The 26235-nt window shown below is 46.2% G+C and overlaps 1 protein-coding gene across 3 annotated transcripts in view; it reads left to right on the top strand.

The window, feature by feature from the left end:
- Positions 1–26235, top strand: part of FNDC3B (fibronectin type III domain containing 3B) — a 617129-nt gene that overhangs the window by 437057 nt on the left and 153837 nt on the right. For all 3 annotated transcript variants that reach the window (XM_063916263.1, XM_063916264.1, XM_063916265.1), the window contains exons 14-16: positions 10099–10185; positions 19267–19405; positions 23156–23227. In XM_063916263.1, coding sequence (XP_063772333.1) covers positions 10099–10185; positions 19267–19405; positions 23156–23227 — 298 coding nt within the window. The remainder of the gene's footprint in view (positions 1–10098; positions 10186–19266; positions 19406–23155; positions 23228–26235) is intronic.

Here is a 26235-nt window from a genome sequence, read left to right on the forward strand (position 1 = left end):
CTAGGCAGCCCTGAAAAGAGCTTTTTAAGAAGACTTCAAGTGCCGCACCACTATTTATGTCAGTCTGACATTCTGTGCTGCGGCTCCATCACATCCCCAGCAGCAATGCATACTCCCACGGCCAGGTTCCCGGGTACTTGCAGCGGAGGCGCACCGGTCATCAGGCACACCACTGCTGACGCTTTCCAGGATCGCGTGGCTGCACATCAGGAAGGAGGTAAGAGAGTCCCCCAGGTGGGACCCGCTGGTTAATCGTGGTCCGGTTGCTGTCCCAGGAGACGGACCGTGCCGCTGGCGTGGACACTGTACTGCACAGGGACCCCACTATATCCACCAGGGCAAGGGAGCAGAGGTCGATTTACTCAAATCCGTTTGATATAGGCTCCACAGTACCTGGTGGGGAGGACCAGCATAGGGGATAAGGCGCTGACCTGTAGCCCCTCCCCCAGCTCCGGGTGCCATATACTGCTGGTGTTCCTGCCCTGGAGCTGCATTTCACTCTCCCTCACTCCCTGACAGAGATTTTGGCGCCATCTTCACTACTAGCTGGGCTGATCTCCGGGACTGCAGGACTCTGTCTCCTCTGTAAAGTCGCCTGTCTCATCAGCACTGTGCATTTAAGTATTCTACATGTCATTTTAGACAGTGTTAGTTAAGAACAAGTGTACTGCTATCTGAATATTTAGTACAAGTATTCTGTGATATACATCCAGTATCTACTGTGTACTGTTATATCTATAGTCATACATATTTATATGTAAATTACTAGTCCAGTGCAGTTTTATTGTTTATATGTAATAACTTCTGCATTGTACATGTGACTGAGTGTGCCTGTAGCTGTTGTGTGGGATTCCATTCTCCTGTATCACATATTGCTATCACTATATTCTGTACCCTAAAGGGCTAGGTGCGTCAAGGTCCCATATATATATATATATATATATATATATATATATATATATATATATACATATAGTGTTACACAGAATATACAATTTGGTATTTTTACTGTGTGTTTCAGTCACCTCATACCACTTAAATCCTCTGTTTTGTGTCCTGTTTTTACTGTCACATAACATAGAGGGTTTTTGCAGGTATTGTATTTGTCTGGCTATATTGTACTGTTACGCCCTAAGGCTACCTTCCTTATAATGTCTGCCACGCAGGGCGGGAAATCCGCAGACGCTTCTGCATCCTGCAGTACTGGCACCACGGATTTACCTGAGGGGGAAGTTTTAGCTGCTGGCTCAGGCGCTGAGTGCCATACACCTAGTCAACCTGCAGAACCTGTGGCCAATCAGGACCCACCTTGGGCAGCGTTCTCAAGTATGCTGAGTATACTTGTGACACGTCTTACGCCCCCTGTGGGACCTCCAGTGCCATTGCAGCCACATATTGTCCCTGTAGTTAATCTGCCCTGGGCGGATCCTCTGTCTACCCGATTACAACAATTAAATCAATCCTTGGTTAGACAAAAGTCTACCCCACACCCCCCTGGGGCCAATGGGTCATCTAAATGGGCCATTTCTTTGTCACAATCCACTACTATTTCGGATAATTCTTCCGATGAGGATGGGGAATATACTGATCCATCAGACACTGATACAGTTGCTTCTGATGAGGAATCTACAACCCAGGTTGATGTTCCTGACCTAGTGGAGGCTATTAAGCTAATTCTTCAAATAGATGATGACATTGAGCCTACTACTGTGTCTAAGAAATCTGATAAGTTCAAACGTCAAAAGGTTGCTAAAGTAGTTTTACCACATTCTGACCACTTAGTTGACATACGTCAGGAATCCTGGTCGTCGCCAGGAAAGACTTTTCCCTGTCTAAAAAGATGCTAGCTCGTTATCCTATCCCTGCGGAGTTGAGTAACAAGTGGGAAACTCCACCGCCGGTGGACTCTCATGTCGCCCGTCTTGTGGTGTCATCTACTCTGCCTGTCACCACTGTCACCTCACTGAAGGAACCGATGGATATGCGTGTGGAGGGATGCCTGAAGTCCATTTACTCTCTTAATGGTGTGGTACATAGACCCACTATGGCAGCCTCCTGGGCTGCGAAAGGAATTGAAGCCTGGGTTCAGGCAATTGAGGATGAGCTGCCTCAGGATTTTTCTGACACTGCCAGACAATATCTGTCTAATATTGCAACAGCCTCCCACTATATTTAGGAGTCGGCCTCTGATGCAGGTGTAATGGCGGCCAAGGCATCTACTACATCTATCCTGGCTCGTCGAATTATGTGGTTGAGGTCCTGGAAGGTGGACCTGGACCTGAACAAGATTGTAAATGACTTGGCTACTGCCAAGACTGCGTATCTCCCAAATACTAATCCTTCTGCTCCGAAGGCTAAGAATACCACCTTTCATTCCTTTCAACCTCCAGTGAAAGCAAAGGGTCAGGCGTATCTGCGACAGGCACATGCTTCCAAAACCACTAAGCCTAAATCTAAACAATCCTGGGCCGCCCTTCAGCCTGCTTCCAAACAAGACAAGCCTGCCGCATGATGGGGCGGGCCTCCCCTAGGGTGGGAGGCCGACTTCTGCAGTTCGCCCAGCCTGGTTAAAGACCACTTCGGACGCCTGGGTGCGGGAAGTTGCTCTCTCACGGGTAAGCAATCTCTTTCAAGAGACGTCCCCATCGCCAGTTTTGCACAACGGTTACCCCTTTGTATCCATTAAAAGCGCAAGCTCTACACTTGGTTGTGCAATTCCTTCTGGATACAGGAGTGGTAGTGCCGGTACCTCTGTCTCAGAGAGGCAGGGGATACTATTCGACCCTGTTTCTACTTCCGGCCTATACTCAACCTCAAATCATTGAACAAGTTTGTGAGAGTATCCAAATTCCGTATGGAAACTCTGCGCTCTATAGTGCTGGCCATGGAACCTGAATACTATATGGTATCCCTGGACATCCAGGATGCTTACCTGCACATACCTATTGCCATGTCGCATCAGCAATGTCTGCGGTTTGCTATTGGCAACCTACATTATCAATTCCAGGCACTACCTTTTGTATTGGCCACGGCTCCTCGGATCTTCACCAAAGTCATGGCCGTGATGATGGCTCTTCTCTGCCGTCAGGGAATCCAGATCCTGCCGTATCTGGACGACGTGCTGATCCTGGCGAACTACCAAGAGGTTCTCCTCCGTCATCTGGAACTGACTGTCCAATTCCAACAAGCCCACGGGTGGCTCATCAACTGGAAAAAAATTCTCGCTGGTCCCTGCTCGAAGCATGGTGCACCTGGGGGCACTACTGTACACACACAGCCAACGATTGTTTTTGTCTCCAGAGAAAGTCCTGAAACTTCAGGACAGGATCAGATATTTCCTCTCTCTCCCAAGAGTGTCGATACACTCGGCGATGCAAGTACTAGGCCTCATGGTGTCGGCTTTTGACATGGTAGAGTACGCTCAATTTCATTCCTGCCCTCTGCAGAGGTTAATCCTTTCCAAGTGGGATGGCCTGCCTCATCGGATCAGGTCTCAAATGATCTCCTTGACTCCGGAGGTTCGTCTGTCACTGAGCTGGTGGCTTCAGGACCAACAGTTGAGCAGGGGCCGTCCCTCCTGGATCTCCAACTGGGTCCTCCTGACAATGGATGCCAGTATGTGGGGTTGGGGCGCGGTGTTGGAGCAACACTCTCTCCAGGGTCGGTGGACCAGGGAGGAGTCTCTCCTCCCGATAAACATTCTGGAATTGCGGGCAGTGTTCAATGCGTTGACACTGGCCCTGCCTCTAGTACAGCACATGCCTGTTCAAGTGCAATCAGACAACGCCACCACGGTGGCAGACATAAATCATCAAGGCGGCACTCGAAGCTGCATGGCAATGCTGGAAGTATAAATCCTCCATTGGGCGGAACGCCATCTGCCAGCAATATCGGCAGTGTTCATCCCCGGAGTCCTCTACTGGGGAGCAGATTTCCTCAGTCGTCAGGACGTTCACGCTAGAAAGTGGAGTCTTCATCCGGAAGTCTTTCAACTCTTAGTGGACAAGTGGGGCCTACCAGATGTAGACCTGATGGTGTCTCGACACAATCACAAGTTTCTGTTCTTCGGATCAAGGACAAGGGATCCTCAAGCAGCGTTCGTGGACGCACTGGCAATTTCATGGAACTTTCGGCTGCCATACATGTTCCCTCCAGTGTCACTCCTGCCCAGGGTACTACGGAAGTTCAAGCAAGAAAGAGCAATACTACTTCTAGTCACTCCAGCGTGGCCCAGATGGCATTGGTTTTCAGCCCTGCAGGGTCTATCAATAGAGCGTCCTCTTCGACTTCCTCAATGCCCAGATCTCCTCGTTCAGGGCCCTTGTATATGGACCTGGCCAAACTAGCTTTGACGGCGTGGCTCTTGAAGCTACACTCCTGAGGGCCAAGGGATTCTCTGAGGCGGTTATTCAAACTATGTTGAAGACCCTCAAACCTGCTTCTGCACGGATTTATTACAGGGTCTGGAACTCTTACTTCACATGGTGTGCTGCTAAGAATTATGATGCCTATTTGATCAGAACTTCTAGGCTTTTGGCTTTTCTGCAACAAGGCCTAGGTTTAGGCCTTCGTCTGGCCTTCCTCAAGGTTCATATATCTGCCGTGTCGGTGTGGTTTCAGAGGTAAATTGCATCATACTTTCACTCAGGGCGTTTTACAGATTCAGCCTATGTCCCTCCCGTGGCTCCATGTGATCTGTCTGTTATCCTAAATGCCCTACAAGAGTCTCCATTTGAACCTCTGTGGACCTTAAATGTTTTACGCTTAAGGTCGTGTTTTTACTTACTATTGCCTTTGCTAGGAGGGTGTCGGACTTAGGTGCTTTTTCCTGTTGTCCACCCTTTCTGATTTTTCACTGGGAACGGGCAGTTCTTCGAACTCGCCCTGGTTATCTACCTAAGGTGGTATCTTTTCATCTTAACCAAGAGATTGTGGTTCCCGCCTATATCTCTTCTGGTTTGTCCTCCAAAGAGCGGTCTATGGATGTGGTACGTGCTCGCCGTATTTACGTAGAGAGGACTGCCTCCCTCAGGAGGTCAGATACCCTTTTTGTACTTTTTGGTTTTCACAAACGTGGCTGGCCTGCGAATAAGCAAACCTTGGCAAGATGGATTATAACGGTGATTGCACAAGCCTATGCGCAGGCTGGTCTTCCAGCTCCTGCTGCTATTAAAGCCCATTCTACTCGGTCTGTTGTACCTTCTTGGGCGGCCCACCGAGGCGCGACCGCTGAACAATTGTGCAAGGCGACTACGTGGTCCTCGGTGAACCCGTTCATCAGGTTCTATGCCTTTGATACTTCCGCCTCCCTGGATGCTTCCTTTGGACGCCGGGTTCTTGTGTCCACTACGGTGTGTCCCCTCCCATGAGGAACTGCTTTAGGACATCCCCGATGTATTCCCTGTGGATTCCCACTGTACCCCGCTGCAGAAAAGGAGATTTATGGTAGACTTACCGTGGATACATTTCTTTCTGCGAGGTACACTGGATTCCACAGGGCGCCCACCCTGACACACTTAGCTTCTTTGGGTTTGTATGGCATTAGCCGCTAGTCCCTTCTCCTGTCGTGAGAATGTGGTTCTATGTGACTAACATCTACCGTCTCTTTTACCTGCTACTGCATTGGACTGGTTAATGAAACTGAGCTCCAGTGCCTGGAGGCGGGGATATAGAGGAGGAGGTGCAATGCATCCTGGGAATAGTCGAAGCTTTAGCCTGTTGGTGCCTCTGATCAAGATCCAACTCTACACCCCGATGTATCCCCTGTGGAATCCAGTGTACCTCGTTGAAAGAGATTTAACCATGGTAAGTCTACCATAAATCTCCATATATATATATATATCTCTAATAAACTGATCTGTGGGCGCTAATAATGGTAATCCAAATTTAAAACCCCCTTGCATATATATATTATATCAGTAAGTGAAGTAATAAAAGCGTCTACTAGTGAGATAAAAAATAGTCAATATACGGGGGTTGTCAGGTTCACTTAACTTTTGATATGGTCAGAGGCGGAACTACCGCCAGTGCAACCAGTGCGTTGCACTGGGGCCCGCCACTGTCCAGGGGCCCAAAGCATGTAATGAGTCCAACTGACTCATTGCATGCCGCTGTGTGCTGCGAGCACACAGCTGCCCGGACAGGAGAGGAGAGCAGCGCAGGCAGCGGACACGGGCGGAAGGAGGAGGAAGTAGGTGGAGGAGGGAGCCGTAGCAGCGCTGTGTTATAGGTTGAGGCACTGCTGCTGCTGTCCCTCTCACTGGTGCACGCGTACCCAGAAACCCCCCCTGATTAACTTAAAAGATTTTTTTCTGATCGCGGGTCACGATCGTAGCTCCGCCCACTCACGGCATTAGGCTTCGCCCACTCACGGCATTTTACCCGCGATTCGCGGGCTTGTGGGGAGGGGATGTCATCATTCCAGGCAGGATCCCTAGTGCTGGAGAGAAGATTCGACGGGCTTCCTAGACCTGCCAATAAGATCCATAAAAGCAGGTGAATTAATCCATCAAAGCACTAGTGTACACTGTGGTTGCTAACTTTTGTGTGTGTGTGTGTGGGGGGGGGGGGGGGTAAAATAGGTCTGTGCATTATGGTACAGTTCAGTTATACACCCAGAATATGCACATGTGCACAGATGTTCATTATGCTCAAACGTTGGTTATTTCATGACACCTCAATATACGATCGATTATTTGCAGGGGGCACGTGTTGTGGCTGGGGGGGGCTGTCTGCCGTAATGTGTAAAAATACACGCTGTCTGCCGTTATGTGTAACAAGGGCACGCTGTCTGCCGTTATGTGTAACAAGGGCACGCTGTCTGCCGTTATGTGTAACAAGGGCACTCTGTCTGCCGTAATGTGTAAACAGGCACGCTGTCTGCCGTTATGTGTAACAAGGGCACGCTGTCTGCCGTTATGTGTAACAAGGGCATGCTGTCTGCCGTTATGTGTAACAATGGCACGCTGTCTGCCGTTATATGTAACAAGGGCACGCTGTCTGCCGTTATGTGTAACAAGGGCACGCTGTCTGCCGTAATGTGTAACAAGGGCACGCTGTCTGCCGTTATGTGTAACAAGGGCACGCTGTCTGCCGTTATGTGTAAAAAGCGGGATGCTGTCTGCCGTAATGTGTAAAAAGGCACGCTGTCTGCCGTTATGTGTAACAAGGGCACGCTGTCTGTCGTTATGTGTAAAAAGGGACGCTGTCTGCCGTTATGTGTAAAAAGGGGACGCTGTCTGCCGTTATGTGTAAAAAGGGGGATGCTGTCTGCCGTTATGTGTAAAAAGGGGGACGCTGTCTGCCGTTATGTGTAAAAAGGGGGACGCTGTCTGCCGTAATATGTAAAAAGGGGAATCTGTCCGCCGTAAGGTGTAAAAGGGTCTCTACCTGGTGTAGTGGTGCTACTGTGCGGCGTAATTTGAATAATGGAGACTACTGTGCACCGTTTTATGAATTGGTATTATTTTGTGGCCACACCCCTTCCCCATGAAGCCACGTCCCTATGTATTTTTGCGCACGCCTACGGCGCGCACTGCCCCTGTTTTGCATGCAGGTGTGGGGCTCCGATGCTGTTTCTTGCACACTGTGCTAAAATATCTAGTTACGGCACTGTTGCTAGGTATCCATTTCTCTGGCCCTGAGCAGGTCCCTCTCGCCAGATCCTCTCCAGGGATGAGGGGGTGGACTTGGATGGGATGAGGGGGGGGGGGGGGGGGCAAAGCATTTTGTCGCACCTGGGCCCACCGCTCGCTAGTTCCGCCACTGGATATGGTGGTCTTCAGTCTACAGACCTTTGTGATATCAGAATGCCTGTAAATAAAGAATAATCTAGACCAGTGGCGGGATTTAATTCCGCCTAGATCCGGACGTTTTTTTATAGGGGCAATCAGGGGCCCCTTTAAAAAAATGTCTGAGTACGGCCGGCAACCCGTCGGACTCGGGCAGCATTACATACCGCCGATAGTGTGTACTGTTTGTATGACTTCAAAATGTCAACAAGTGCTGTGTTTAGAAATTAGGAACTACTGCAAGTCCCACAGGATTAGTATCACTTCCAGACTTTGAAAAACATTTTCTTAAAAACACAAGTTCATTTTCACAAATCCAATTCACAAACATTAGGTATCAAATGTACAGGATAAAAAAAACACAATAAGCTTATCTGTCCATAGTAGGGATCCAAAGGCACTGGTCCGAATGCGTTTCGTCCTATGTGATGGACTTTATCTGAGGTAGTGCCAGACATGCTTTTTATAGCAGTAAATACAGGAAGTAATTATTACTAATTATTATGTATGGATAGTGGGGAATTGAGAGTGACATAAAAAACTGAATGCAAGCAACCCCGCACTTTAAAAATGGTTTGAAGTAAGACATATGTATGTAGTTGGCCCCACCCCTTCTCATATTCCCCTTTATTCTATCTATATTTTTTAAATTATTTTAATACTATTTTCTGTGGGAAATAAATGATCCTGTGTCACAGATAAGCTCATTGTGTTTTTTATCCTGTACGTTTGATACCTAACATTTGTGAATTGGATTTGTGAAAATGAACCTGTGTTTTTAAGAAAATGTTTTTCAAAGTCTGGAAGTGATACTAATCCTGTGGGACTTGCAGTAGTTCCTAATTTCTAAACATAGCACTTGTTGACATTTTTAAGTTATACAAACAGTACACACTATGGCAGTGATTCCCAAACTGTGTGCCGTGGCTCCCTGGGGTGCCTCGGGACACTTGCAGGGGTGCCTTGGATTGGTGGTCCAGGACCAATTCAAATTATTTATGGTCAATATAATAGGCAAAACTAGTGCTAGTAGCTGTCAGTCATAAAATATGGGGACAAACAGAAGCAACTTTTGTCCCTCACCACACAACTGACCCTAAGGATGACATATAAACACAATCTACTTAATTTAATATTTCTTTCTAAATTTCTCAATAAGAAATTTTTGGCCTAGGAGTGCCGTGAAAAAAATTCTGATACTCTAGGGCGCCGTGATTAAAAAATGTTTGGAAACCACTGCACTATGGGGTTTATTCAATTCTAGTCGGAATTGCCGCCAAGTCGGAAAAGACGGCACTTTCCGATTTTTTAGGTCGAATCAGCATTTGACCTATTCAACTGAGTTGCTGTTTTTCTGACTTGTCGGAAAACACGTGGATCGGCAGATTAGCTACGGAGCCACGTATTTTGAAGAATTTATGGCCATTTCCATCAGGTTTTTGGCCCTTTTTCGACAATGCTGATCTGACTTCAAAAAAAGTCGGATCAGCATTGTCGGAAATGGGCAAAACATATCGGAAATGCCCACAAACTGGAGAGGATCCAACAGGAATTGAATAGACCCCATGTCTATATTCTTTTTTTACATGCATTCTGAATATCGCGAGGGTCTGCAGATCGAAGACCCCCATATCAAAAGCTAAGTGAACCTGACAACCCCCGTACTGTATATTGACTATTTCTTTTACCACACATGAGGCGCTTTTATTACTTCACTTACTGGTTTCAATTTACTTCGTGTGTTTCACCTACACACAGTTGTTTACTGTATTTTAGCAGCCACTCATTTGATAGATGAGGAGTGTGAAAGTCTTCTGTGTGCACTAGTATTTCCCGGTGTCCATCTATTTATACCTGTGTGCCTATTTCTCTATTTTGGGAGAGGGGGGGGGGAAAATAAATATGTGTATATATGTGTGTGTGTGTGTGTGTGTGTGTGTGTGTGTGTGTGTGTGTGTGTGTGTGTGTGTGTGTGTGTGTGTGCATATATATGCGCACACGTTTTGTTTAGATATATATCAGGTAATTTAGTTATTTCCATAAAATTGGCAAATTTATTTTTTTAAAGTTCTTTAAGGTATACAATGTATATTCTGCAGTGTCAAAATATATATTCACCTTGAAGTTTAATGACCTACATAAACAAGAGCTGGCTGCATTTTTATTTGATTATTGAATTATGTGATGACTTGTAATATCTGGTAAAATGCATGATCTCCTGTATAACCATAATATAAGGAACAGCTAAAGTGTATAGTGTAATTTCCTGCCATAACTTCTCATGTTGCATGTCATGTTTCACTTGTAGGACAGTGTATTTCAACCTACGTACAATGGAGAAGAGTTAACCTGTACTGTGAATAATCTACAAAGAAGCACACAATACAAATTTAGGGTAAGACTTACTGACGTTACATAAGTCATGTTTTACCAGCAGATGGTGCTATTCTTTATATTCTTTTCTTGCTTGTTAGAATTATGGCTGTCTATTAAATGATATTTGACCGTGGCCAGCATCAGTCCTGTTTGCCATTAGTTTAATCCTGTTTGGCCAGCATTAAATCATGTTTGCCATTAGCTGTCAACCATCTTCCATGTTATTCATTTATGCTTAGTTATATATTTGTTAGTGCCGGTGTAGATACCGTTCCTTGTGTCTTATATTTTTGTTCTACCTACTGTATTTGTCTGTATTGTGTTCTTGACTAGTGTTTTCATGCTTCAATAAAGAAAACTTTTTTTTTTTTAATCTAATCTACAAAGCGAGAAAGTGTGTGTATCTGTCAGTTTGTCCTTTAATGCACGGCCTCAGTTTGTACCTATCTCCATCATATTTGCAATCGCAGCACTGAGAACGGAGTCGCAGTCTGGGATCAGACGCAATTGTCATCTGCGATGGCAAGCTGCGTAAGCCTTAGCTGCCTGTCGCAGGGCGGCTTGCAAGGCCAAGGAAACTGCATCTCGCCGCGCAGTCCTTGGCCTCGCATCTTCCAGAAAACAGGCGAGGCACACCTCCGTACCTCCCCCTTAACACCTCTGCCTGTTAATCGGGCAGAGGCATTCGCAGGGCCCATTCTACACATGTGCAGAACGGGTCCGACACGTGCAGTTTCCTGATTATTGGGAAACTGCGCTGTTCGCTTCTGCGATCCATACTGAATAATCCCCATTGTCACAGTCTCATATATAATATGCATACACTTTCACACTCTCGTGCATAATATACACAGACTTTCACACTCTCGTGCATAATATACACAGACTTTCACACTCTCATATGTAATATACACATACTGTCACACTGTCAGGCAATGCCAAGGACAACTACTGAATGTTGGGGTACAACCACAAAAGCTATAGCTGATGTTCATAACTTAATGATGCAGTCAGCTGTCTGTAAACAGAACAACCCTGTGTCCAAATTCCAGTGGCCCTTTAGTGATTCTAAAGGTGGGTACAAACTAGGCAATGTGCTCGATGAGCGACGTCACCTAGTGTTTCCTCTCCTGGGCCGGGCAGCCCGACGGCGGGCATACGCACTGTACGATAGCACTAATGATATCGCACACTGACGTCATGCCACGGCCTGCCAGAGCATGCAGTTTTGGCCGATGAGTCCAAATTGAGCTGCATGCACGTCCGACATCGAGGGTCGTTAACGACCCGTGGGACCACGCATCGCTCGGCAGCGGCATACACACTTAGCAATAAAGTAAATGACGTCACTCAGGAAGGGTCAAAATGAGCGACGTTGTTTAATTTATCGCTACGTGTGTACCCACCTTAACTCTACAGCAATAGTTAGTGCAAACTTCTAAAAACTCTGTAATTAGACATCCATTCCAAAGTGCTGTGTTATATCACTTTTCCAATAAGCACATACATTAAGGGCCTAATTTAGACCTGATCGCAGCAGCAAATTTGTTAGCTAATGGGCAAAACCATGTGCACTGCAGGTGGGGCAGATATAACATTTGCAGAAAGAGTTGAATTTGGGTGGGTTATATTGTTTCTGTGCAGGGTAAATACTGTCTGCTTTATTTTTACACAGCAATTTAGATTTCAGTTTGAACACACCCCACCCAAATCTAACTCTCTCTGCACATGTTAGATCTCCCCCCCTGCAGTGCACATGGTTTTGCCCATTAGCTAACAAATTTGCTGCTGCGATCAGGTCTGAATTAGGCCCTAAATCCGGAGTTTGTCGTTTTTCAAGTGACCATATACTGTATATTAGTCTGCCCTCTGTTTTTGCATGCTAAACTTTGTCATTAAACAGTGTGCATTATTAGCATTTAACTTAATACCTGATCTTACAGGTCATACTGCAGGCAGTGATATATACAGCAGCTGCCTTGGGGGTCTTAGCAGAGTGCTTGGCAGGATCATAAGCAAAAAACCTCAACTTGCTGGCTATAACAGAAACGTGTCTCACACAATCAGATACTTCCTCCCCTGCAGCACTGTCACATGGTGGCCTCCACTTTACAAACAGCTCCAGGCGTGGTAACAGTAAAGGAGGTGGGGTTAGAATTACTGTGCCAATTTTTCACATAAATAAATTATAAGACTGAGCCTCGTGGTACTCCAACTGATAGAGGTAGCGAAGAGGAGGTGGATTCAGAGAAGCGGACACTGAAAGAGCGATTAGATAGGTAGGATAGAGCCAATCAAAGGCTGTGTCCTGAAGCCCTAAATATTGTAGTATCTTTATGAAAAGAGAGTGGTCAACACTGTCAAAAGCAGCAGAGATCTAGATGAATAAGAAGTGAGTAATGGCCTTTAGACTTAGCAGTGACCAAATCTTTCACTACTTTAGTCAGTACTGTCTCTGTGGAGTGTTGGGAAAGAAAGCCTGACTGAAGTGGGTCCAATAAGTTGTCTGAGTTAAGAAAGTGTGTGAGGCGAGTGTCGGCAAGTCTCTCAAGTAACTTGGCGGGGCATAGGAGCTGAGAGATGGTACAGTAGTTTGAGAGAGAGTTATGGTGCCCATACACTTATGAGTTTATCGGTACTAGCCTTCGATTTCGACCACATCTGTGAGAGAAATCGAAGGATTGTATGCACATTTTAGTACCTTTTGACGCGATGCGCGGGCACGCCGGTCGAATATCGCGTCTCAAGATATTATGTGCTGCACATAATATTTATCGAATCGCAGTGCGATCGCATGTGTTTCTAAAAACACATGCTATATATCGCACTGCGATGTGCGATGGGCACCCGCCAGGAGCGGCCAGAGGCCGCTCCCATTTGGCGGTGTGGTGCCCATCACGTGATTACCTTGCGATCTATCGCATGATCGCATGGTAATCAGTTTGGCAGTTCAGATGCAATTTCATCGCACCTGAACTGCCGGTGCGATGCCCCACGATGTTGCGTCGCAGGGCATCGCACAAGTGTATGTGCACCATTAGAGTTAGAATTTTTCTTTATCAGAATGGGAGTAATCACTGCATGCTTGAACAGTGAAGAAAAGATACAAGCAGAGAGAGAGAGAGATTACAGCTTTTAGTTAAAGTTGGGATGAGCACAGGAGACAGAGCTTTACTTGTTTGTGAGGTTATAGGATCGGAGAGGTAGTAGAGTAGGAGGATAAGAAGAGTGTTGATGCTTCATCTTCATTTGTGAGATCAAATGAAAAAAAAGGTGACAGATGGTCAGGTAGGGAATTGAGTAGCTAACTGGCAGAGGAAGAGCATATCATTTCATCTCGGATCTTATGACTGTTGTCCTTGAAGTAGGAAGCAAGATCTTTTGCATTGATAGTGGTTGGTGGATTGGGTGAGGGAGGGTTGAGAAGTTATTTAAATGTATTAAAACGTTGCTTGGGGTTAGAGGCTTGAGCAGAGATGACAGTTTGGAAATATGTTTGTTTGGAAGTGTCCAAGGCATTACGATAGGAGTGGTAAATAGTCCTCTGCTTATCTCAATCTATATTACATCTCTTTGTAAACTAATCGGCTTTTTCAGATTTCAGTATCATCTATATGCGGATGGTACTCAAATCTACCTATCCTCCCCAGATTTGTCACCATCTGTATTGGTCCATGTCACTGAATGCCTTTCTGCCATTTCATCTTGTATGTCATCTTGCCACCTCAAACTTAATATTTCCAAAATAGAATTAATTATATTTCCACTGGCTAATAATAGTTACCAACCTGATATCTGTATCACTGTTGAGAACTCAACAATTAACACTGTACAACAAGCTCACTGCCAAGGTGTCTTCCTTAACTCTGAACTGCCCTTTGTTCCCCACATTAAATCTGTCTCAAAATCATGTTACATGCATCTAAAAAACATATCCAAAATACGACCATATCTTACACAAGACACTGCAAAAAGTGTAATCCATGCTCTCATTATCTCTCGCATTGAGTATTGCAATAGTCTCTTTACTGGTCTTCCCATAAATAGACTCTCACCACTACAATCCATTTTCAATGCAGCTGCAAGGCTGATCTCCCTTGCCAACCATTCATCATCTGCTGATACGCTCTGTCAGTCTCTTCATCGGTTACTTGTATTTTGCCTTATTCAAATACCTAAAATTCTTTTACTTACATAAAGGCTATTAACCAAACTACACCAACATATATCTCTAGCTCATCTCAAAATATCTCTCAACCCAACATCTCCGCTTTGCTCAAGATCTGCGTCTTTCATCCACATGCATTACTCGCTCCCACTCAAAATGACGTGACTTTTTCCAGGCTGCACTGCTCTGCTCTGTGGAATGCCCTCTCACGCACAATAAGACTCACCTCTAGTCTCCAAACCTTCAAGCGTTCCCTGAAAACTCACCTATGCAGACAAGCTTATCAAATTCCGGGACCACTCACATAACCTTCAAAGCCTCTCTATCTAATTACATCCCCTATGTACAGTCCACACATAACTTCACATATTTTGTCTTTCTTCACTTTCACATCCTCACATACGCTATACAAGAATCTGTTAATAAGTAAATAATAAAATCTCAGCACTCGATAGATTCAGACTGTGGCAATGGAATGGGGTTATCGCATACTTGGATAGTGGTACCTAGTCGCAGCTTAGTGCACCCGCGGCTCTGCGCAGGACATGTGCCCGTGCCGCAGGAAAGATGAGCGTTGATACATGTGTAATTTGAATGTTTAGAAATTGCTGTTATGTTTCTTAAGAAGTTGTAGTTTTGTCTGAGAGATATAATAGCTGTCGCCATACTGACTCAAGCTTGTATTTACTGCTATGGTTTATTCAGACACCTGATTTAAAAGTTTGTAAATTGCTAGTATATTCCATAAAAGGCTGTTATTTCTCTTTGTGTATACATCTGAGGAATATAATACTGTAGCTTTCTGTCACCACATTGATTGCTAATTTGATTGTGACTTCATTGTAGTTCTGTCTGTTATTCTTTCTAATACCCACAGGGACCAGAAATCTAGTGTAGTAGTGTGTAGTGTTCCTCATGATCATTGCACCCTACTTGTATGCAGCTTGCCATTTATGTTCAGGTTGGCTTATGTGCATGTATTGGTGGCGTTTCACAATGTATCTGCCAGTGTATTTCAGGGTGCTACCCAAAATATTTGCATAAAACGTTAATGTTGGTAGCCGAAAATGACCCAGCTCTGTTTCATTCGTACAGAGCAATTCTCTGTATTAGGGGCTGATTCTGAATTGGGAGAAAAGCAAAACACAAAAACAAAGCAAGTACAGTAACTTTGCACCTGAGCAATACCATACTGTAATGCAGGTGGGCAGATTTAAAATGTGCAGAAAGATTTAGATTTGGAGAGGGGGCGTGTCTAAATTCAGGGCAGCAACTAGGGGGGCCAAGGGGGCACGTGACCTGGGCGCCAGGCACAGCTGTAACTAGGGTAGTGCTTAATGTGCGCCACCGCTGCACACAGCGCAGTTGGCCTGTGGGCAGTACTGGCCACCCCCCACGCGATCGCCGATCTGTGACCACCACTACCTAGCATGCCCGTCTGCACATGGCCCATAGCATCCCAGTGTCTTCTATAGACATCGCCGGAACTACTTGTCCCATTATGCTGCAGTGCCGACTACATGGCAGCCCATTGGCTGCCACTGAACAACATTGCTCTGCATGCTGGGAGATGTAGATCCTCTGGTGCTGGCTGTTTATAGGAGACACTGAAAGTTTTGGTACAGGAGGACTTGCCTTCCCAGAATTCCCCAGTATGACAGTCTGTGGTCCCAGCCAGCTATGCGCCCACGTGTTGTCCTGCCTCAGGTGAGGGGCTTTTCCGCGGTGTAACCTGAGACAGGCCGCTCCCGGAGCCCAGACGGAGGCTAGCGCCGGAGCTTCTCAGATCAGATGTGTATGTGTTTGCTAGCTGTTGGTCCTGTTAGTATCCTTAAAGCAGGCATGTCCAAACTGTGGCCATCCAGCTGTTGTGAAACTACATATCCCAACATGCCCTGACACAGTTTTGCTGTCAGAGAATGCTAAAGCTGTGTCAGGGCATGCTGGGATGTGTCGTTTCTCAACAGCTGGAGGGCCACAGTTTGGACATGCCTGCCTTAGAGCTTTAATATGTATATGTCTTATTGTCCTAGGGTGCACAAATGCACTGCTTAAGTAAAGAGTTCATTTTACACCCCACTCCCCATGCAAGGATCAGTGGAGCATTAAGTTGGAAGCCTCTGTGTGGTGTAATGTGAATAAGGGGTTCTTCTGTGTGGTGTAACGTGAATAAGGGGTACTTGTCTGGTGTAATTTGAATGGTGGTGGGGTTGGGGGCGCCAAGTTACTGCCTTGCCCCGGGTGACAGAAATCCAAGTTGCGGCCCTGCCAAACTGAAATCTAAATTGTAGTATAAAAATAAAGCTGCTCAGTAATTGCTGGTAGGAAATTCAAAAAGCCCTGCGTCCTGAAGACGGGGAGGTGGTCCCCAAAACGTTGACCTCACATAATGTATGATTTGTTTGATTCACCAATGGGAGGCTCTGTCCTTTGGCTGCTGTGTGTTCCCAGAGCAGGATTAACAATGGGGCTGATGGAGCTGCAGCTCCAGGTCCACACCCCAAAATAGTCCCACTGCATCTGCAGCAACATACCCTCCAACAATTTACACATAAAAATAGCTACAAATTCGTAGGGGGCGTGGCCATGGGTAAAGTGACATGGTCCCACCCCTTTTCCAATACTTTCAATGGAAGTTTGGAGAGCCAAAAATCGATACAGACCATAAAAAAAAGGTACTGTACCTGCCAAAAAGGTACAGTTGGGAGGGTATGCCACTGCATACTCTGCATGCTCTGCGCTATAGATAGGGGGGGGGGGGAATCTTTTACTGCAGCGTCCTATGTCCTGCTGTCAGTCCGCCTGCCCCCTCCAGCATCAACAATCTCCACTCCCTAGCCGCGGCGCAGGTGGAACAAAAGCTGCAGCGGCCACCAGCATAGATGTGTAAGAAAGCGGCACAGCGGAAGGCTTCCATAGCCCTCCCTGCGCCGCATACTCTCTGAGTCCCGGAGCATCCTCTTTGCGACAGCCGCGCCCAGATCCCCAGAGGCCCTTACTCCGCAACACAGCACCTGGGCTGCCGGTCTGGAAGCCCCGAGATGGTTAATGTAACGGATAGAGTGGGTGATATCACGGAGGGTAATGTCTGGACGTTGAATCAATGTAAAAGGTGACAGTGCTGTGCAGTGCAGTGGGTGTGCAGTGTCACTGACACTGCACAGCACTCTCACCTTTTACATTGATTTAGCAAGTCAGTCAGTACTGCCAGCCAGTCACTACTATTAGCGCCGGTGTCCCAACGCACCGCATTACAGGGAAGTAGACGCAGTAAATAAACTACAGCTCCCAGCAGCCCATAGTGCCGAAGCATTCCGGCGCTAAGGGCTGCTGGGAGCTGTAGTTTATTGAGTGCATCTTCCCTGTAATGCGGCGCGTTGGGACACCGGCGCTAACAATAGTGACTGGCTGCTGTGCGAGTCTCCGGGAGAGCCACTGCCAAACGGAGGACAGCAGCTTAGCTGCTTCCAGGAGGAGAAACAGGAGAAGCATTACTCGCCCCTTCCCCATTCGCAGTACCTCCAGGCCCCATCCGCGGCACCCCACAACCCCCCCTCCACCACCTGTGGTGGCTCCGGACTCCCTCCCCCACCCGCAGCACCCCCTCAACTCCCCCACCCGCGGTACCACCGCACCCACCCCTCCCCCACCCGCGGTGGCTCCAGACCCCCTCCCCCACCCGCAACACCCCCACACCTGCCCCTCCGCCACCCACCACATCCGCAACCGCTCCTCCCCCACCCACGGTGGCTCCGGACCCCACCCGCAGCACCCACGCACCCGCCCCTCCCTCACCCGCGACACCACCACACCAGCACCTCCCCCACCGCGGCACCCCCGCAACTGCCCCTCCCTCACTTGCGGCACCCTGGACCCCCTCCCCTATCTGCGTCTCCCCCGCACTCGCCACTCCCCCAACCACAGCACCTACTAGGTGATTCTTCAGGCCCTGCGTGCGCTGTTCACGCCTTTGCAAGGGGCTACGACCCCTTAATCATTGCACGCCCTTTGTACCTGCAATATTTAACCACTCACACAATTATGATTGTAGGTAATACTTAATATAATACCACAAGGGCGTGCAAAGGTTGAGGGGGCAGGCTTGCTGGGACCTGTAGGCCACCTTTAAAGAACAATATTACTATTCTTTACAGGTGGACTACTGTTGCCAACGGGCCCATTATGTCCAGGCATGCTGGCACTTGTGGTTCTCCAAGTGCCAGCATGCTGGGGCAGGCTTGCTGGGACCTGTAGGCCACCTGTAAAGCACAATATTAACAATGAACCCCTCACCCACCTCCACCAGGGGTGCGGGGCATAGCACTGGGCTATCAGCCCAGTGCTGGTTATTGCTCGGGAGGGGAACCCCATTTTTATTTTTTGGGGTCCCCACTTCCGAGGAATTCCAACCCTGTGCTGACTAGTTTGGGGGGATGATTAATGTTATGGCAGGGGACCCCATACAGAGTGTCTCCCCTGCTATGGCATTACTCCCCCTGGCTGGTTCTGCCTGGTGCTGGTTTTAGCAATGTATGGGGGACTACACTCCCCCCCCCCCCCCCTTCCTCCCCACATTGTAGGGGGGTGGGGGTGGGGGGTTAGCTGCCAGGACCTCACCGCACGCCACTGATTTCCCCCCTATATGTGCAGATTTGTGAGCCCACATATTCAGTCCCAAACATAGGCTGCGCTCTTTAAATACAGGAGACATCATTAGTAAATGATTAGGTTGGATGACTAAAATGAGATATCTTCCATTATCAGTAGGAGCTATGTTATAGAGTGCCAATTCTAGATGCAACTCTGGGGAAAGAAAGCCACTTAATAGTTTGATCTATTTGTTTTATATCCTTTTTTTCATTATTATATGTAACAAAGCTATATCCCAAATGAAATTAATTAATATTTAATTATCTGTTGTCTGTGCTACAGCTAATAGCCTCAAACATTGAAGGAAGTAGCAGTCCAAGTGAAATATTGGTCTGCACAACAAGCCCGGACCGGCCGGGACCTCCATCTCGACCTGCTGTTAGGGGTCCTACCAGCGCACATGGATTCACCGTGCAGTGGGGTAAGTACCCCCATCCATGCACCTGTATTTAATTTGGATCAATCTTTGCATATTGCAAAATGCCATTTTCTATTATTGTGGCAATTGTAAGGCTTTGTGTCGTTATGTAAAGAGAGTTATTAGACAGCAGGATTCATTAATCACTATTTTCCTTCATTTAGTCACTTTGCTATACTTGTTTATACAATAGCTGTGCTCCAATTTTATAACTCTGCTCCAAAAGTACAACAGTATAGAGATGAAGATGGATAAAGCATTTTAATAAATGTCTGTAACTACAAAACACGTCTCTAGTGAAATGACTAGAGTCTCATTCATATTCAGACATACACCAACCTTATCGTACTCACAGATAAGAGCCATTGTCCTCTCTTGACAATATTGTTCTTGACAGTTTGTGACGCTAATAAAGCTGTTTATTGGGTAAAGCAGAACATGATGTCATGTAAGCAATGTTCCCTGCTGTGGAAGAGTTAAAGTGAATCATTTTGTGTTCAGTTGAAGGGTTGGAGACATGTAATCCGGTACAAACCTGCAGTATAATGGGGGGTACACACTAAAGAGATGTGTGCTGAGCGATCTATCAGTGACCGCTCAGCACACATCTCTCCCCCACTCAGCACTCAGCGCTGAAGTGAGCGACTCGCTAGATTGAGCCTGCATGCAGGCTCAATCTAGCACCGGCGATAGCATCGCTTTCGATGGGGGGCATACACATGAGAGATCCATGCTTAAATTCTAAGCTGCGCATGCTGAATCCCTGTGCAGTGTGCACGCACATAAGCCGCACTGCATATGACAGCATCTCACATGTGCGAATGCCTCTGCCTGATTGACAGGCAGTGGCGTTCACAGAGCGGGAGGAGGTGTTGCGTCAGCGTTTCGGTGGCAGGCTTATCCGGACCATTTGCAGGGTGGGTTGTGGTGGCTGCGTGACGTCACACGCACCCGCTGCCACCCAAAAGATGGCGGGTTGCCATCGTGTGCTGGGCGTCCCCCCACATGTCAGAGTAAAGGGTTGAAGATGTGCTATGCTGAGTTAGGCTTTAAGTGCATTAGTACTGCAATGTTTTAATACTGAATTCAGTCTCAGCATTGGTGTGGCTCTCCTATTTGAATTTTGGACTGCGCTGCATCCCCACCCCTGGAGCCGCTACTGGTTATAAGTGAGGGCAGATTTGAGGGTAGGTGGATAGCCTGGGAGAAGGAAAGACGATAAGCTATGTTTTGGACGTCTAAACATGTTACTGTATTGCAGTGAGGGAAGTCTGAGTTCTAAAGCAAACTATCTAGTGAACATTGCAGAATGCATAGTGACTTAATAAAGTAAAGTGATCACAAGAAATAATTAATAGGTACTCACTGTTGCATAATGTCAGTCGCTTCCAGACTGACACTATGCAACAGCTAGTCTATGTGTACTGGTCCTGTATTTTGTAATTCAAAATGCACTATAAAATGTAGTCTTGACTATATAGATTTGTTTTCCATTGTGGACCATCCTCTCCTACTGCAAATTCTTCACTCCATTGGTCTGCGTGACACTGCCCTCTCTTTGCTGTCCTCCTACCTTTCTGACCGTTCTTTCTCTGTCTCCTCTCATGACTCCACCTCCCCCTCACTTCCACTAACTGTAGGGGTACCCCAAGGTTCTGTCCTTGGTCCTCTTCTCTTCTCTCTCTATACGTCCTCACTAGGTAAGCTCATTAGTTAGCAAAGAAAAGGTACAATCTCACTTTTTGCGCTCCAATTGTCCCTTCACTTGAGTTGTCCTCTCACCGATATCAGGGTTTACATGGAACAAAGAATTAAACATATCATGGTGTAATACTGTATATACACAGAGTCCTTTCCACGGTGTTGACGAGGAAAAAAAAGGTGATGGAGAACAGTCCCAGAGGAGATCAGACGTCCACCTTCTTATGGGGTCACCAAAGTGATGTGATGGGGACTTGACAGATTTCTTACATGTATGCTTACTTGTATCAGTGTAGTAGAACGCCCATAAAGGTTTCTTTAATAAAGATGAAATTAGCTCATTAGTTCTTTTGGTTTCCAATGTCATCTCTATGCTGATGACACCCAAATCTATCTTTCCTCTCCACACCTCTCCCCTGCTCTTCTCACTCGTATCTCCAACTGTCTCTCTGCTACCTCTTCCTGGATGTCCCAGCGCTTTCTTAAACTTAACATGTCTAAGACCGAGCTGATCATCTTCCCTCCTTCCCGCATAACCTCAACTCCTACAATCTCATTATCTATTGATGGCACTACTATCTCCTCTAGCCCCCAAGTGTGCTGTCTTGGAGTAATCCTTGACTCCTCCCTCTCCTTCAAACCACACATTCAGCACCTCTCACAAACCTGCCATTTTCATCTAAAAAATATTTCCAGGATCAGACCCTTTCTGACCCAGGATGCTACTAAGACTCTTATCCACTCACTGGTCATCTCCAGACTGGACTACTGTAATCTGCTCCTGACTGGCATTCCTGACAAATACCTCTCTCCACTCCAATCTATCCTCAGTGCTGCTGCCAGGCTCATCTTCCTCACCAAACGCACTACGTCCACCTCTCCTCTCTTACTAGACCTTCACTGGCTCCCCTTCCCTTTCAGAATCCATTTCAAGCTTCTCACACTCGCTTACAAAGCCCTCACCCACTCCTCTCCCATCTACATCTCTGACCTTATCTCCCTTTACACTCCCACCCGTCCTCTTCGCTCTGCTAATGCACGCCGACTCTCCTGCCTACGGATTACTTCCTCCCACTCCTACCTCCAAGATTTTTCACGTGCTGCACCACTTCTCTGGAATTCCCTACCTCTCCCCCTCAGACTCTCCACCTCTCTACAAAACTTCAAATGGGCTCTAAAGACCCACTTCTTCACCAAACCCAGCCAAATCTCATCCTAACCCTCTGTTCTACGCTCTCTATGTACCCCATCTGTGTCACCCCTGTCTGTCTACCCCTCCCCTTTAGAATGTAAGCTCTCACGAGCAGGGCCCTCTTCCCTCATGTGCTTATCCTTTCTTACTTTAATAATCTTCAACTGCACCAAATCCATCAGTCTTCTGCCACCTGATACTTATTCCAGTGTCATCTGCTGATGTAACTATGTTTATTTACCCTTTACTTGTCCTATACTGTCATTAACTGTAAGTTGCTGTTTTCCTGTTTGATTATTTGTTTATGTACTCTGTAATTGGGCGCTGCGGAACCCTTGTGGCGCCATATAAATAAAGGATAATAATAATAATAATTTTGCAGTACAATTTCAACATTTACTGTACAAACAGTTTGCACTAATCAAAGTACATATGTCTGATTTTATTTAGATTTTGGTTCTATAGATATTTGTGTATAGATCAGTGGTTCCCAAACGCTGTCCTCAAGGCACCCCAACAGTCCAGGTTTTAGGTATATCCATGGCTCAGTACAGATGATTAATTCAAGTTGACTTAAGTGCTAATTAAGTCACCTGTGGCCAAGCATGGATACATTTAAAACCTGGACCGTTGGGGTGCCTTGAGGACTGCGTTTGGGAGCCTCTGGTCTAGATATAAAAGAAACACAGACCAGTTGGTGTAACAGTGCAGCTATAAGTGATGTTCTTTTCTCAAGATGAGCCAGCTAGTGTTCCTCATCAAAACAAATGCTGGGAAAGGAGCTGTTAGCAGGAGCAGGGAGAGATAAGTGCTGTGTCTTATGCAGCCTGCGGCACGCAATATAACTGTCTTTCTTTCAGATGCTCCTGAAGACAACGGTGGCTCAGAAATACTGAAATACCTTTTGGAGATTTCTGAAGGCACGTCTGAAGGTGTGTTTTGCAGCAAGAGCTCCAGTTATATGTTTTATAACATTATTTTCATGCAAGTAAATTACATTTACTGAAAACACATAAGGAACAAAGATTCAATGGCTGTATACCTGGTTCTATATTAATCACAAATATATACAGTATGTAACTAAGTAGATACCAGCAAGTTAAATATGTATTTTCTGTATTGAGTCAGAGATGCTCCGCATGAATTTCCTATCGCATCTATATATGTGTTGCCTTAGTTACCACTTGCCTTAATGTTATATATGCCAGCAGTCAGCTTTATGGGTAGGAAGATAAGGTGGCTGACTTGGGGACATAGGTCCAGACCTCAACACAATGATTGCTACAAATATTATTTTTAAGTCTGGCTTCAGAATACACAGACTTACATAATACGGCTCACATGCAGTGATATTTGTATACAGAAGCCTTGTAATGATGTCACTCGTACACTGGCCGGCCAATCTCTAGATTAAGTATCTCCCAGTGTGGCCCTATGATTTTTCTGTATATCTAAATCTGATAATATTTATACTTGAACATATTTTACAGTATCTTAAAGTACAGGTGCCGCCAATAATAAAGAAGGCAGATTAGGTGTGATGGTATAAATTAGGAATGTTCCATTGTTCCTGGGAGAGATCATTTTTACTTTGCTGGTACTGTTAGACAAACCCTGTATTTAACAATAGAAGGTGCAATTTATAGGGTTTATAAAATGCAATGGTGAATCAATCCATTCAAATAAATGCAATTCATTGTGGCAATAAAGGAACTATACCTTTTCTTGTCCTCCATTAATTTATATCTGACATTAGATGATATTATTATATGTCTATTCCAGTGGCTCTCAAACTCAGTCCTCAGGAATCCATATAGGTCCTGAGGACTGAGTTTGAGAACCTATGGCGGCATTCCCAACCTCGGTCCCCAAGGCACACTAACAGTGCAGTTCTTCACCATAGATGGTAAAATCAAAGTAACTGAGATAATAATTAAGTCACCTGTGCTCAAGCATGGATATCACTAAAACCTGGACTGTTAGTGTGCCTTGAGGACCGAGGTTGGAAATGCCTGACCTATGGTCTATTCCAGTGTTTCCCAACCACAGCCCTCAAGCCATACTAACAGTCGGTGTGGATTATTAGATCTACACTAAAAAGGTCTACAGTCAATAAGTCTACCACTAATGGTAGACATGCATTAGGTCGACAGGGTCAAAAGGTCAACATCGAATAAGTAGACAGTGGGAAAGGTCGACATGGAAATGGTTGACACAAAAGAGGTAGACACAATTTTTAAAATGTTTTTTTTTGGGGGTGTTTTATCACTTTTCTGCTGCAAGCAAGCCTCATTAGTGTACTGCGTCTCCTCGCATGCTTCAGGCAAGGTGCCTCGCTCTGCTACCGCTGCGCCCGGCACAGGTTACTATTCCCAATTATAGTCCATGTGGAATGTACAGTATGAAAAAGTTGAAAAAAATGAAAAATATAAATAAAAAAACTTGTGTCTACCATATGTGTGTCGATCATTGTCATGTCGATCTTTTGACCCTGTCGACATGCTGAACTGTCTACCTTTTACATGCAGGCCTTTTCACCCTGTCAAAATAATGCATGTCTACCATTAGTGGTAGACCTATTGGGGGTCATTCCGAGTTGATTGCACGCTGCCAATTTTCGCTGCGCTGCGATCAGGTTTCTACTGCGCATGCGTATACACCGCAATCCGCACACTCGTCGTACGGGTACAGTGGGGATCGTTGCTGAGCTATGGATTTAACGAAGAATCCATACGCACAGCCGATCCCAAGAAGATTGACAGAAAGAGGGCGTTATGGGTAGCAACTGACCGTTTTCTGGGAGTGGTAGGGAAAACGCAGGCGTGTCCGGGCGTTTGGAGGGTGGGTGTGTGACGTCAATTCCGGGACCGGACAGGCTGAAGTGATCGCAAGGGCTGAGTAAGTTCAGACCTACTCTGAAACTGCACAAAATGTTTTTGCAGAGCTCGGCTGCACAGGCGTTCACACACTTGCAAAGCAAAAATACACTCCCCCGTGGGTGGCGACTATGCGTTTGCACGGCTGCTAAAAACAGCTAGCGTGCGATCAACTTGGAATGACCCCCTATGTCTGTAGACTTTTTTAGTGTAGATCTATAGTCCAGATACCCTAACAGTCCAGGTTTGAGTGATATCCATGCTTGAGTACAGAATCAAAATAACTGAGGTACTAATTAACTCACCTGTGCTTAAGTATGTCTATCCTTAAAACCTGGACTGCTCATGTGCCTTGAGGACTGTGGGGGTCATTCCGAGTTGTTCGCTCGCTAGCAGATTTTAGCAGCATTGCACATGCTAGGCCGCCGCCCTCTGGGAGTGTATTTTAGCTTAGCAGAATAGCGAACGAAAGATTAGCAGAATTGCGAATAGAAAATTCTTAGCAGTTTCTGAGTAGCTCGAGACTTACTCCTACACTGCGATCGGCTGAGACCGTTTCGTCCTGGTTTGATGTCACAAACATGCCCTGCGTTCGGCCAGACACTCCCGCGTTTTATCTTGGCACGACTGCGTTTTCCGCACACTCCCAGAAAACAGACAGTTTCCGCCCAGAAACACCCACTTCCTGTCAATCACACTCCGATCACTTCAACGATGGAAATTCTTCGGTCGGACGTGAGTAAATCTACTAAGTTTTGTGCTAAAATACTTAGCGCATGCGCACTGCGTACCATGCGCATGCGCATTTTCACCTTAATCGCTCCGTTGCGAAAATCGGCAACGAGCGAACAACTCGGAATGACCCCCTGTGTTTGAGAACCCCTGGTCTATTTATTTTTCTAAAGGAAGATAAAAAAAAATATATGTTTCTTTTTTTGTTCATCTCTAATTTTTGTTTTAAAATCTGGCTCATGTGAGATCACCTCAGTTTAGCAGCTAGCGCACAGGCTATGCACGTACATTTTCGTTCATTAATGTGAAAGCTCTGAAAAGGGCAGAGTAAT

Source organism: Pseudophryne corroboree, chromosome 4 (genome assembly GCF_028390025.1).
Source record: "Pseudophryne corroboree isolate aPseCor3 chromosome 4, aPseCor3.hap2, whole genome shotgun sequence".
NCBI lineage: Eukaryota > Metazoa > Chordata > Amphibia > Anura > Myobatrachidae > Pseudophryne > Pseudophryne corroboree.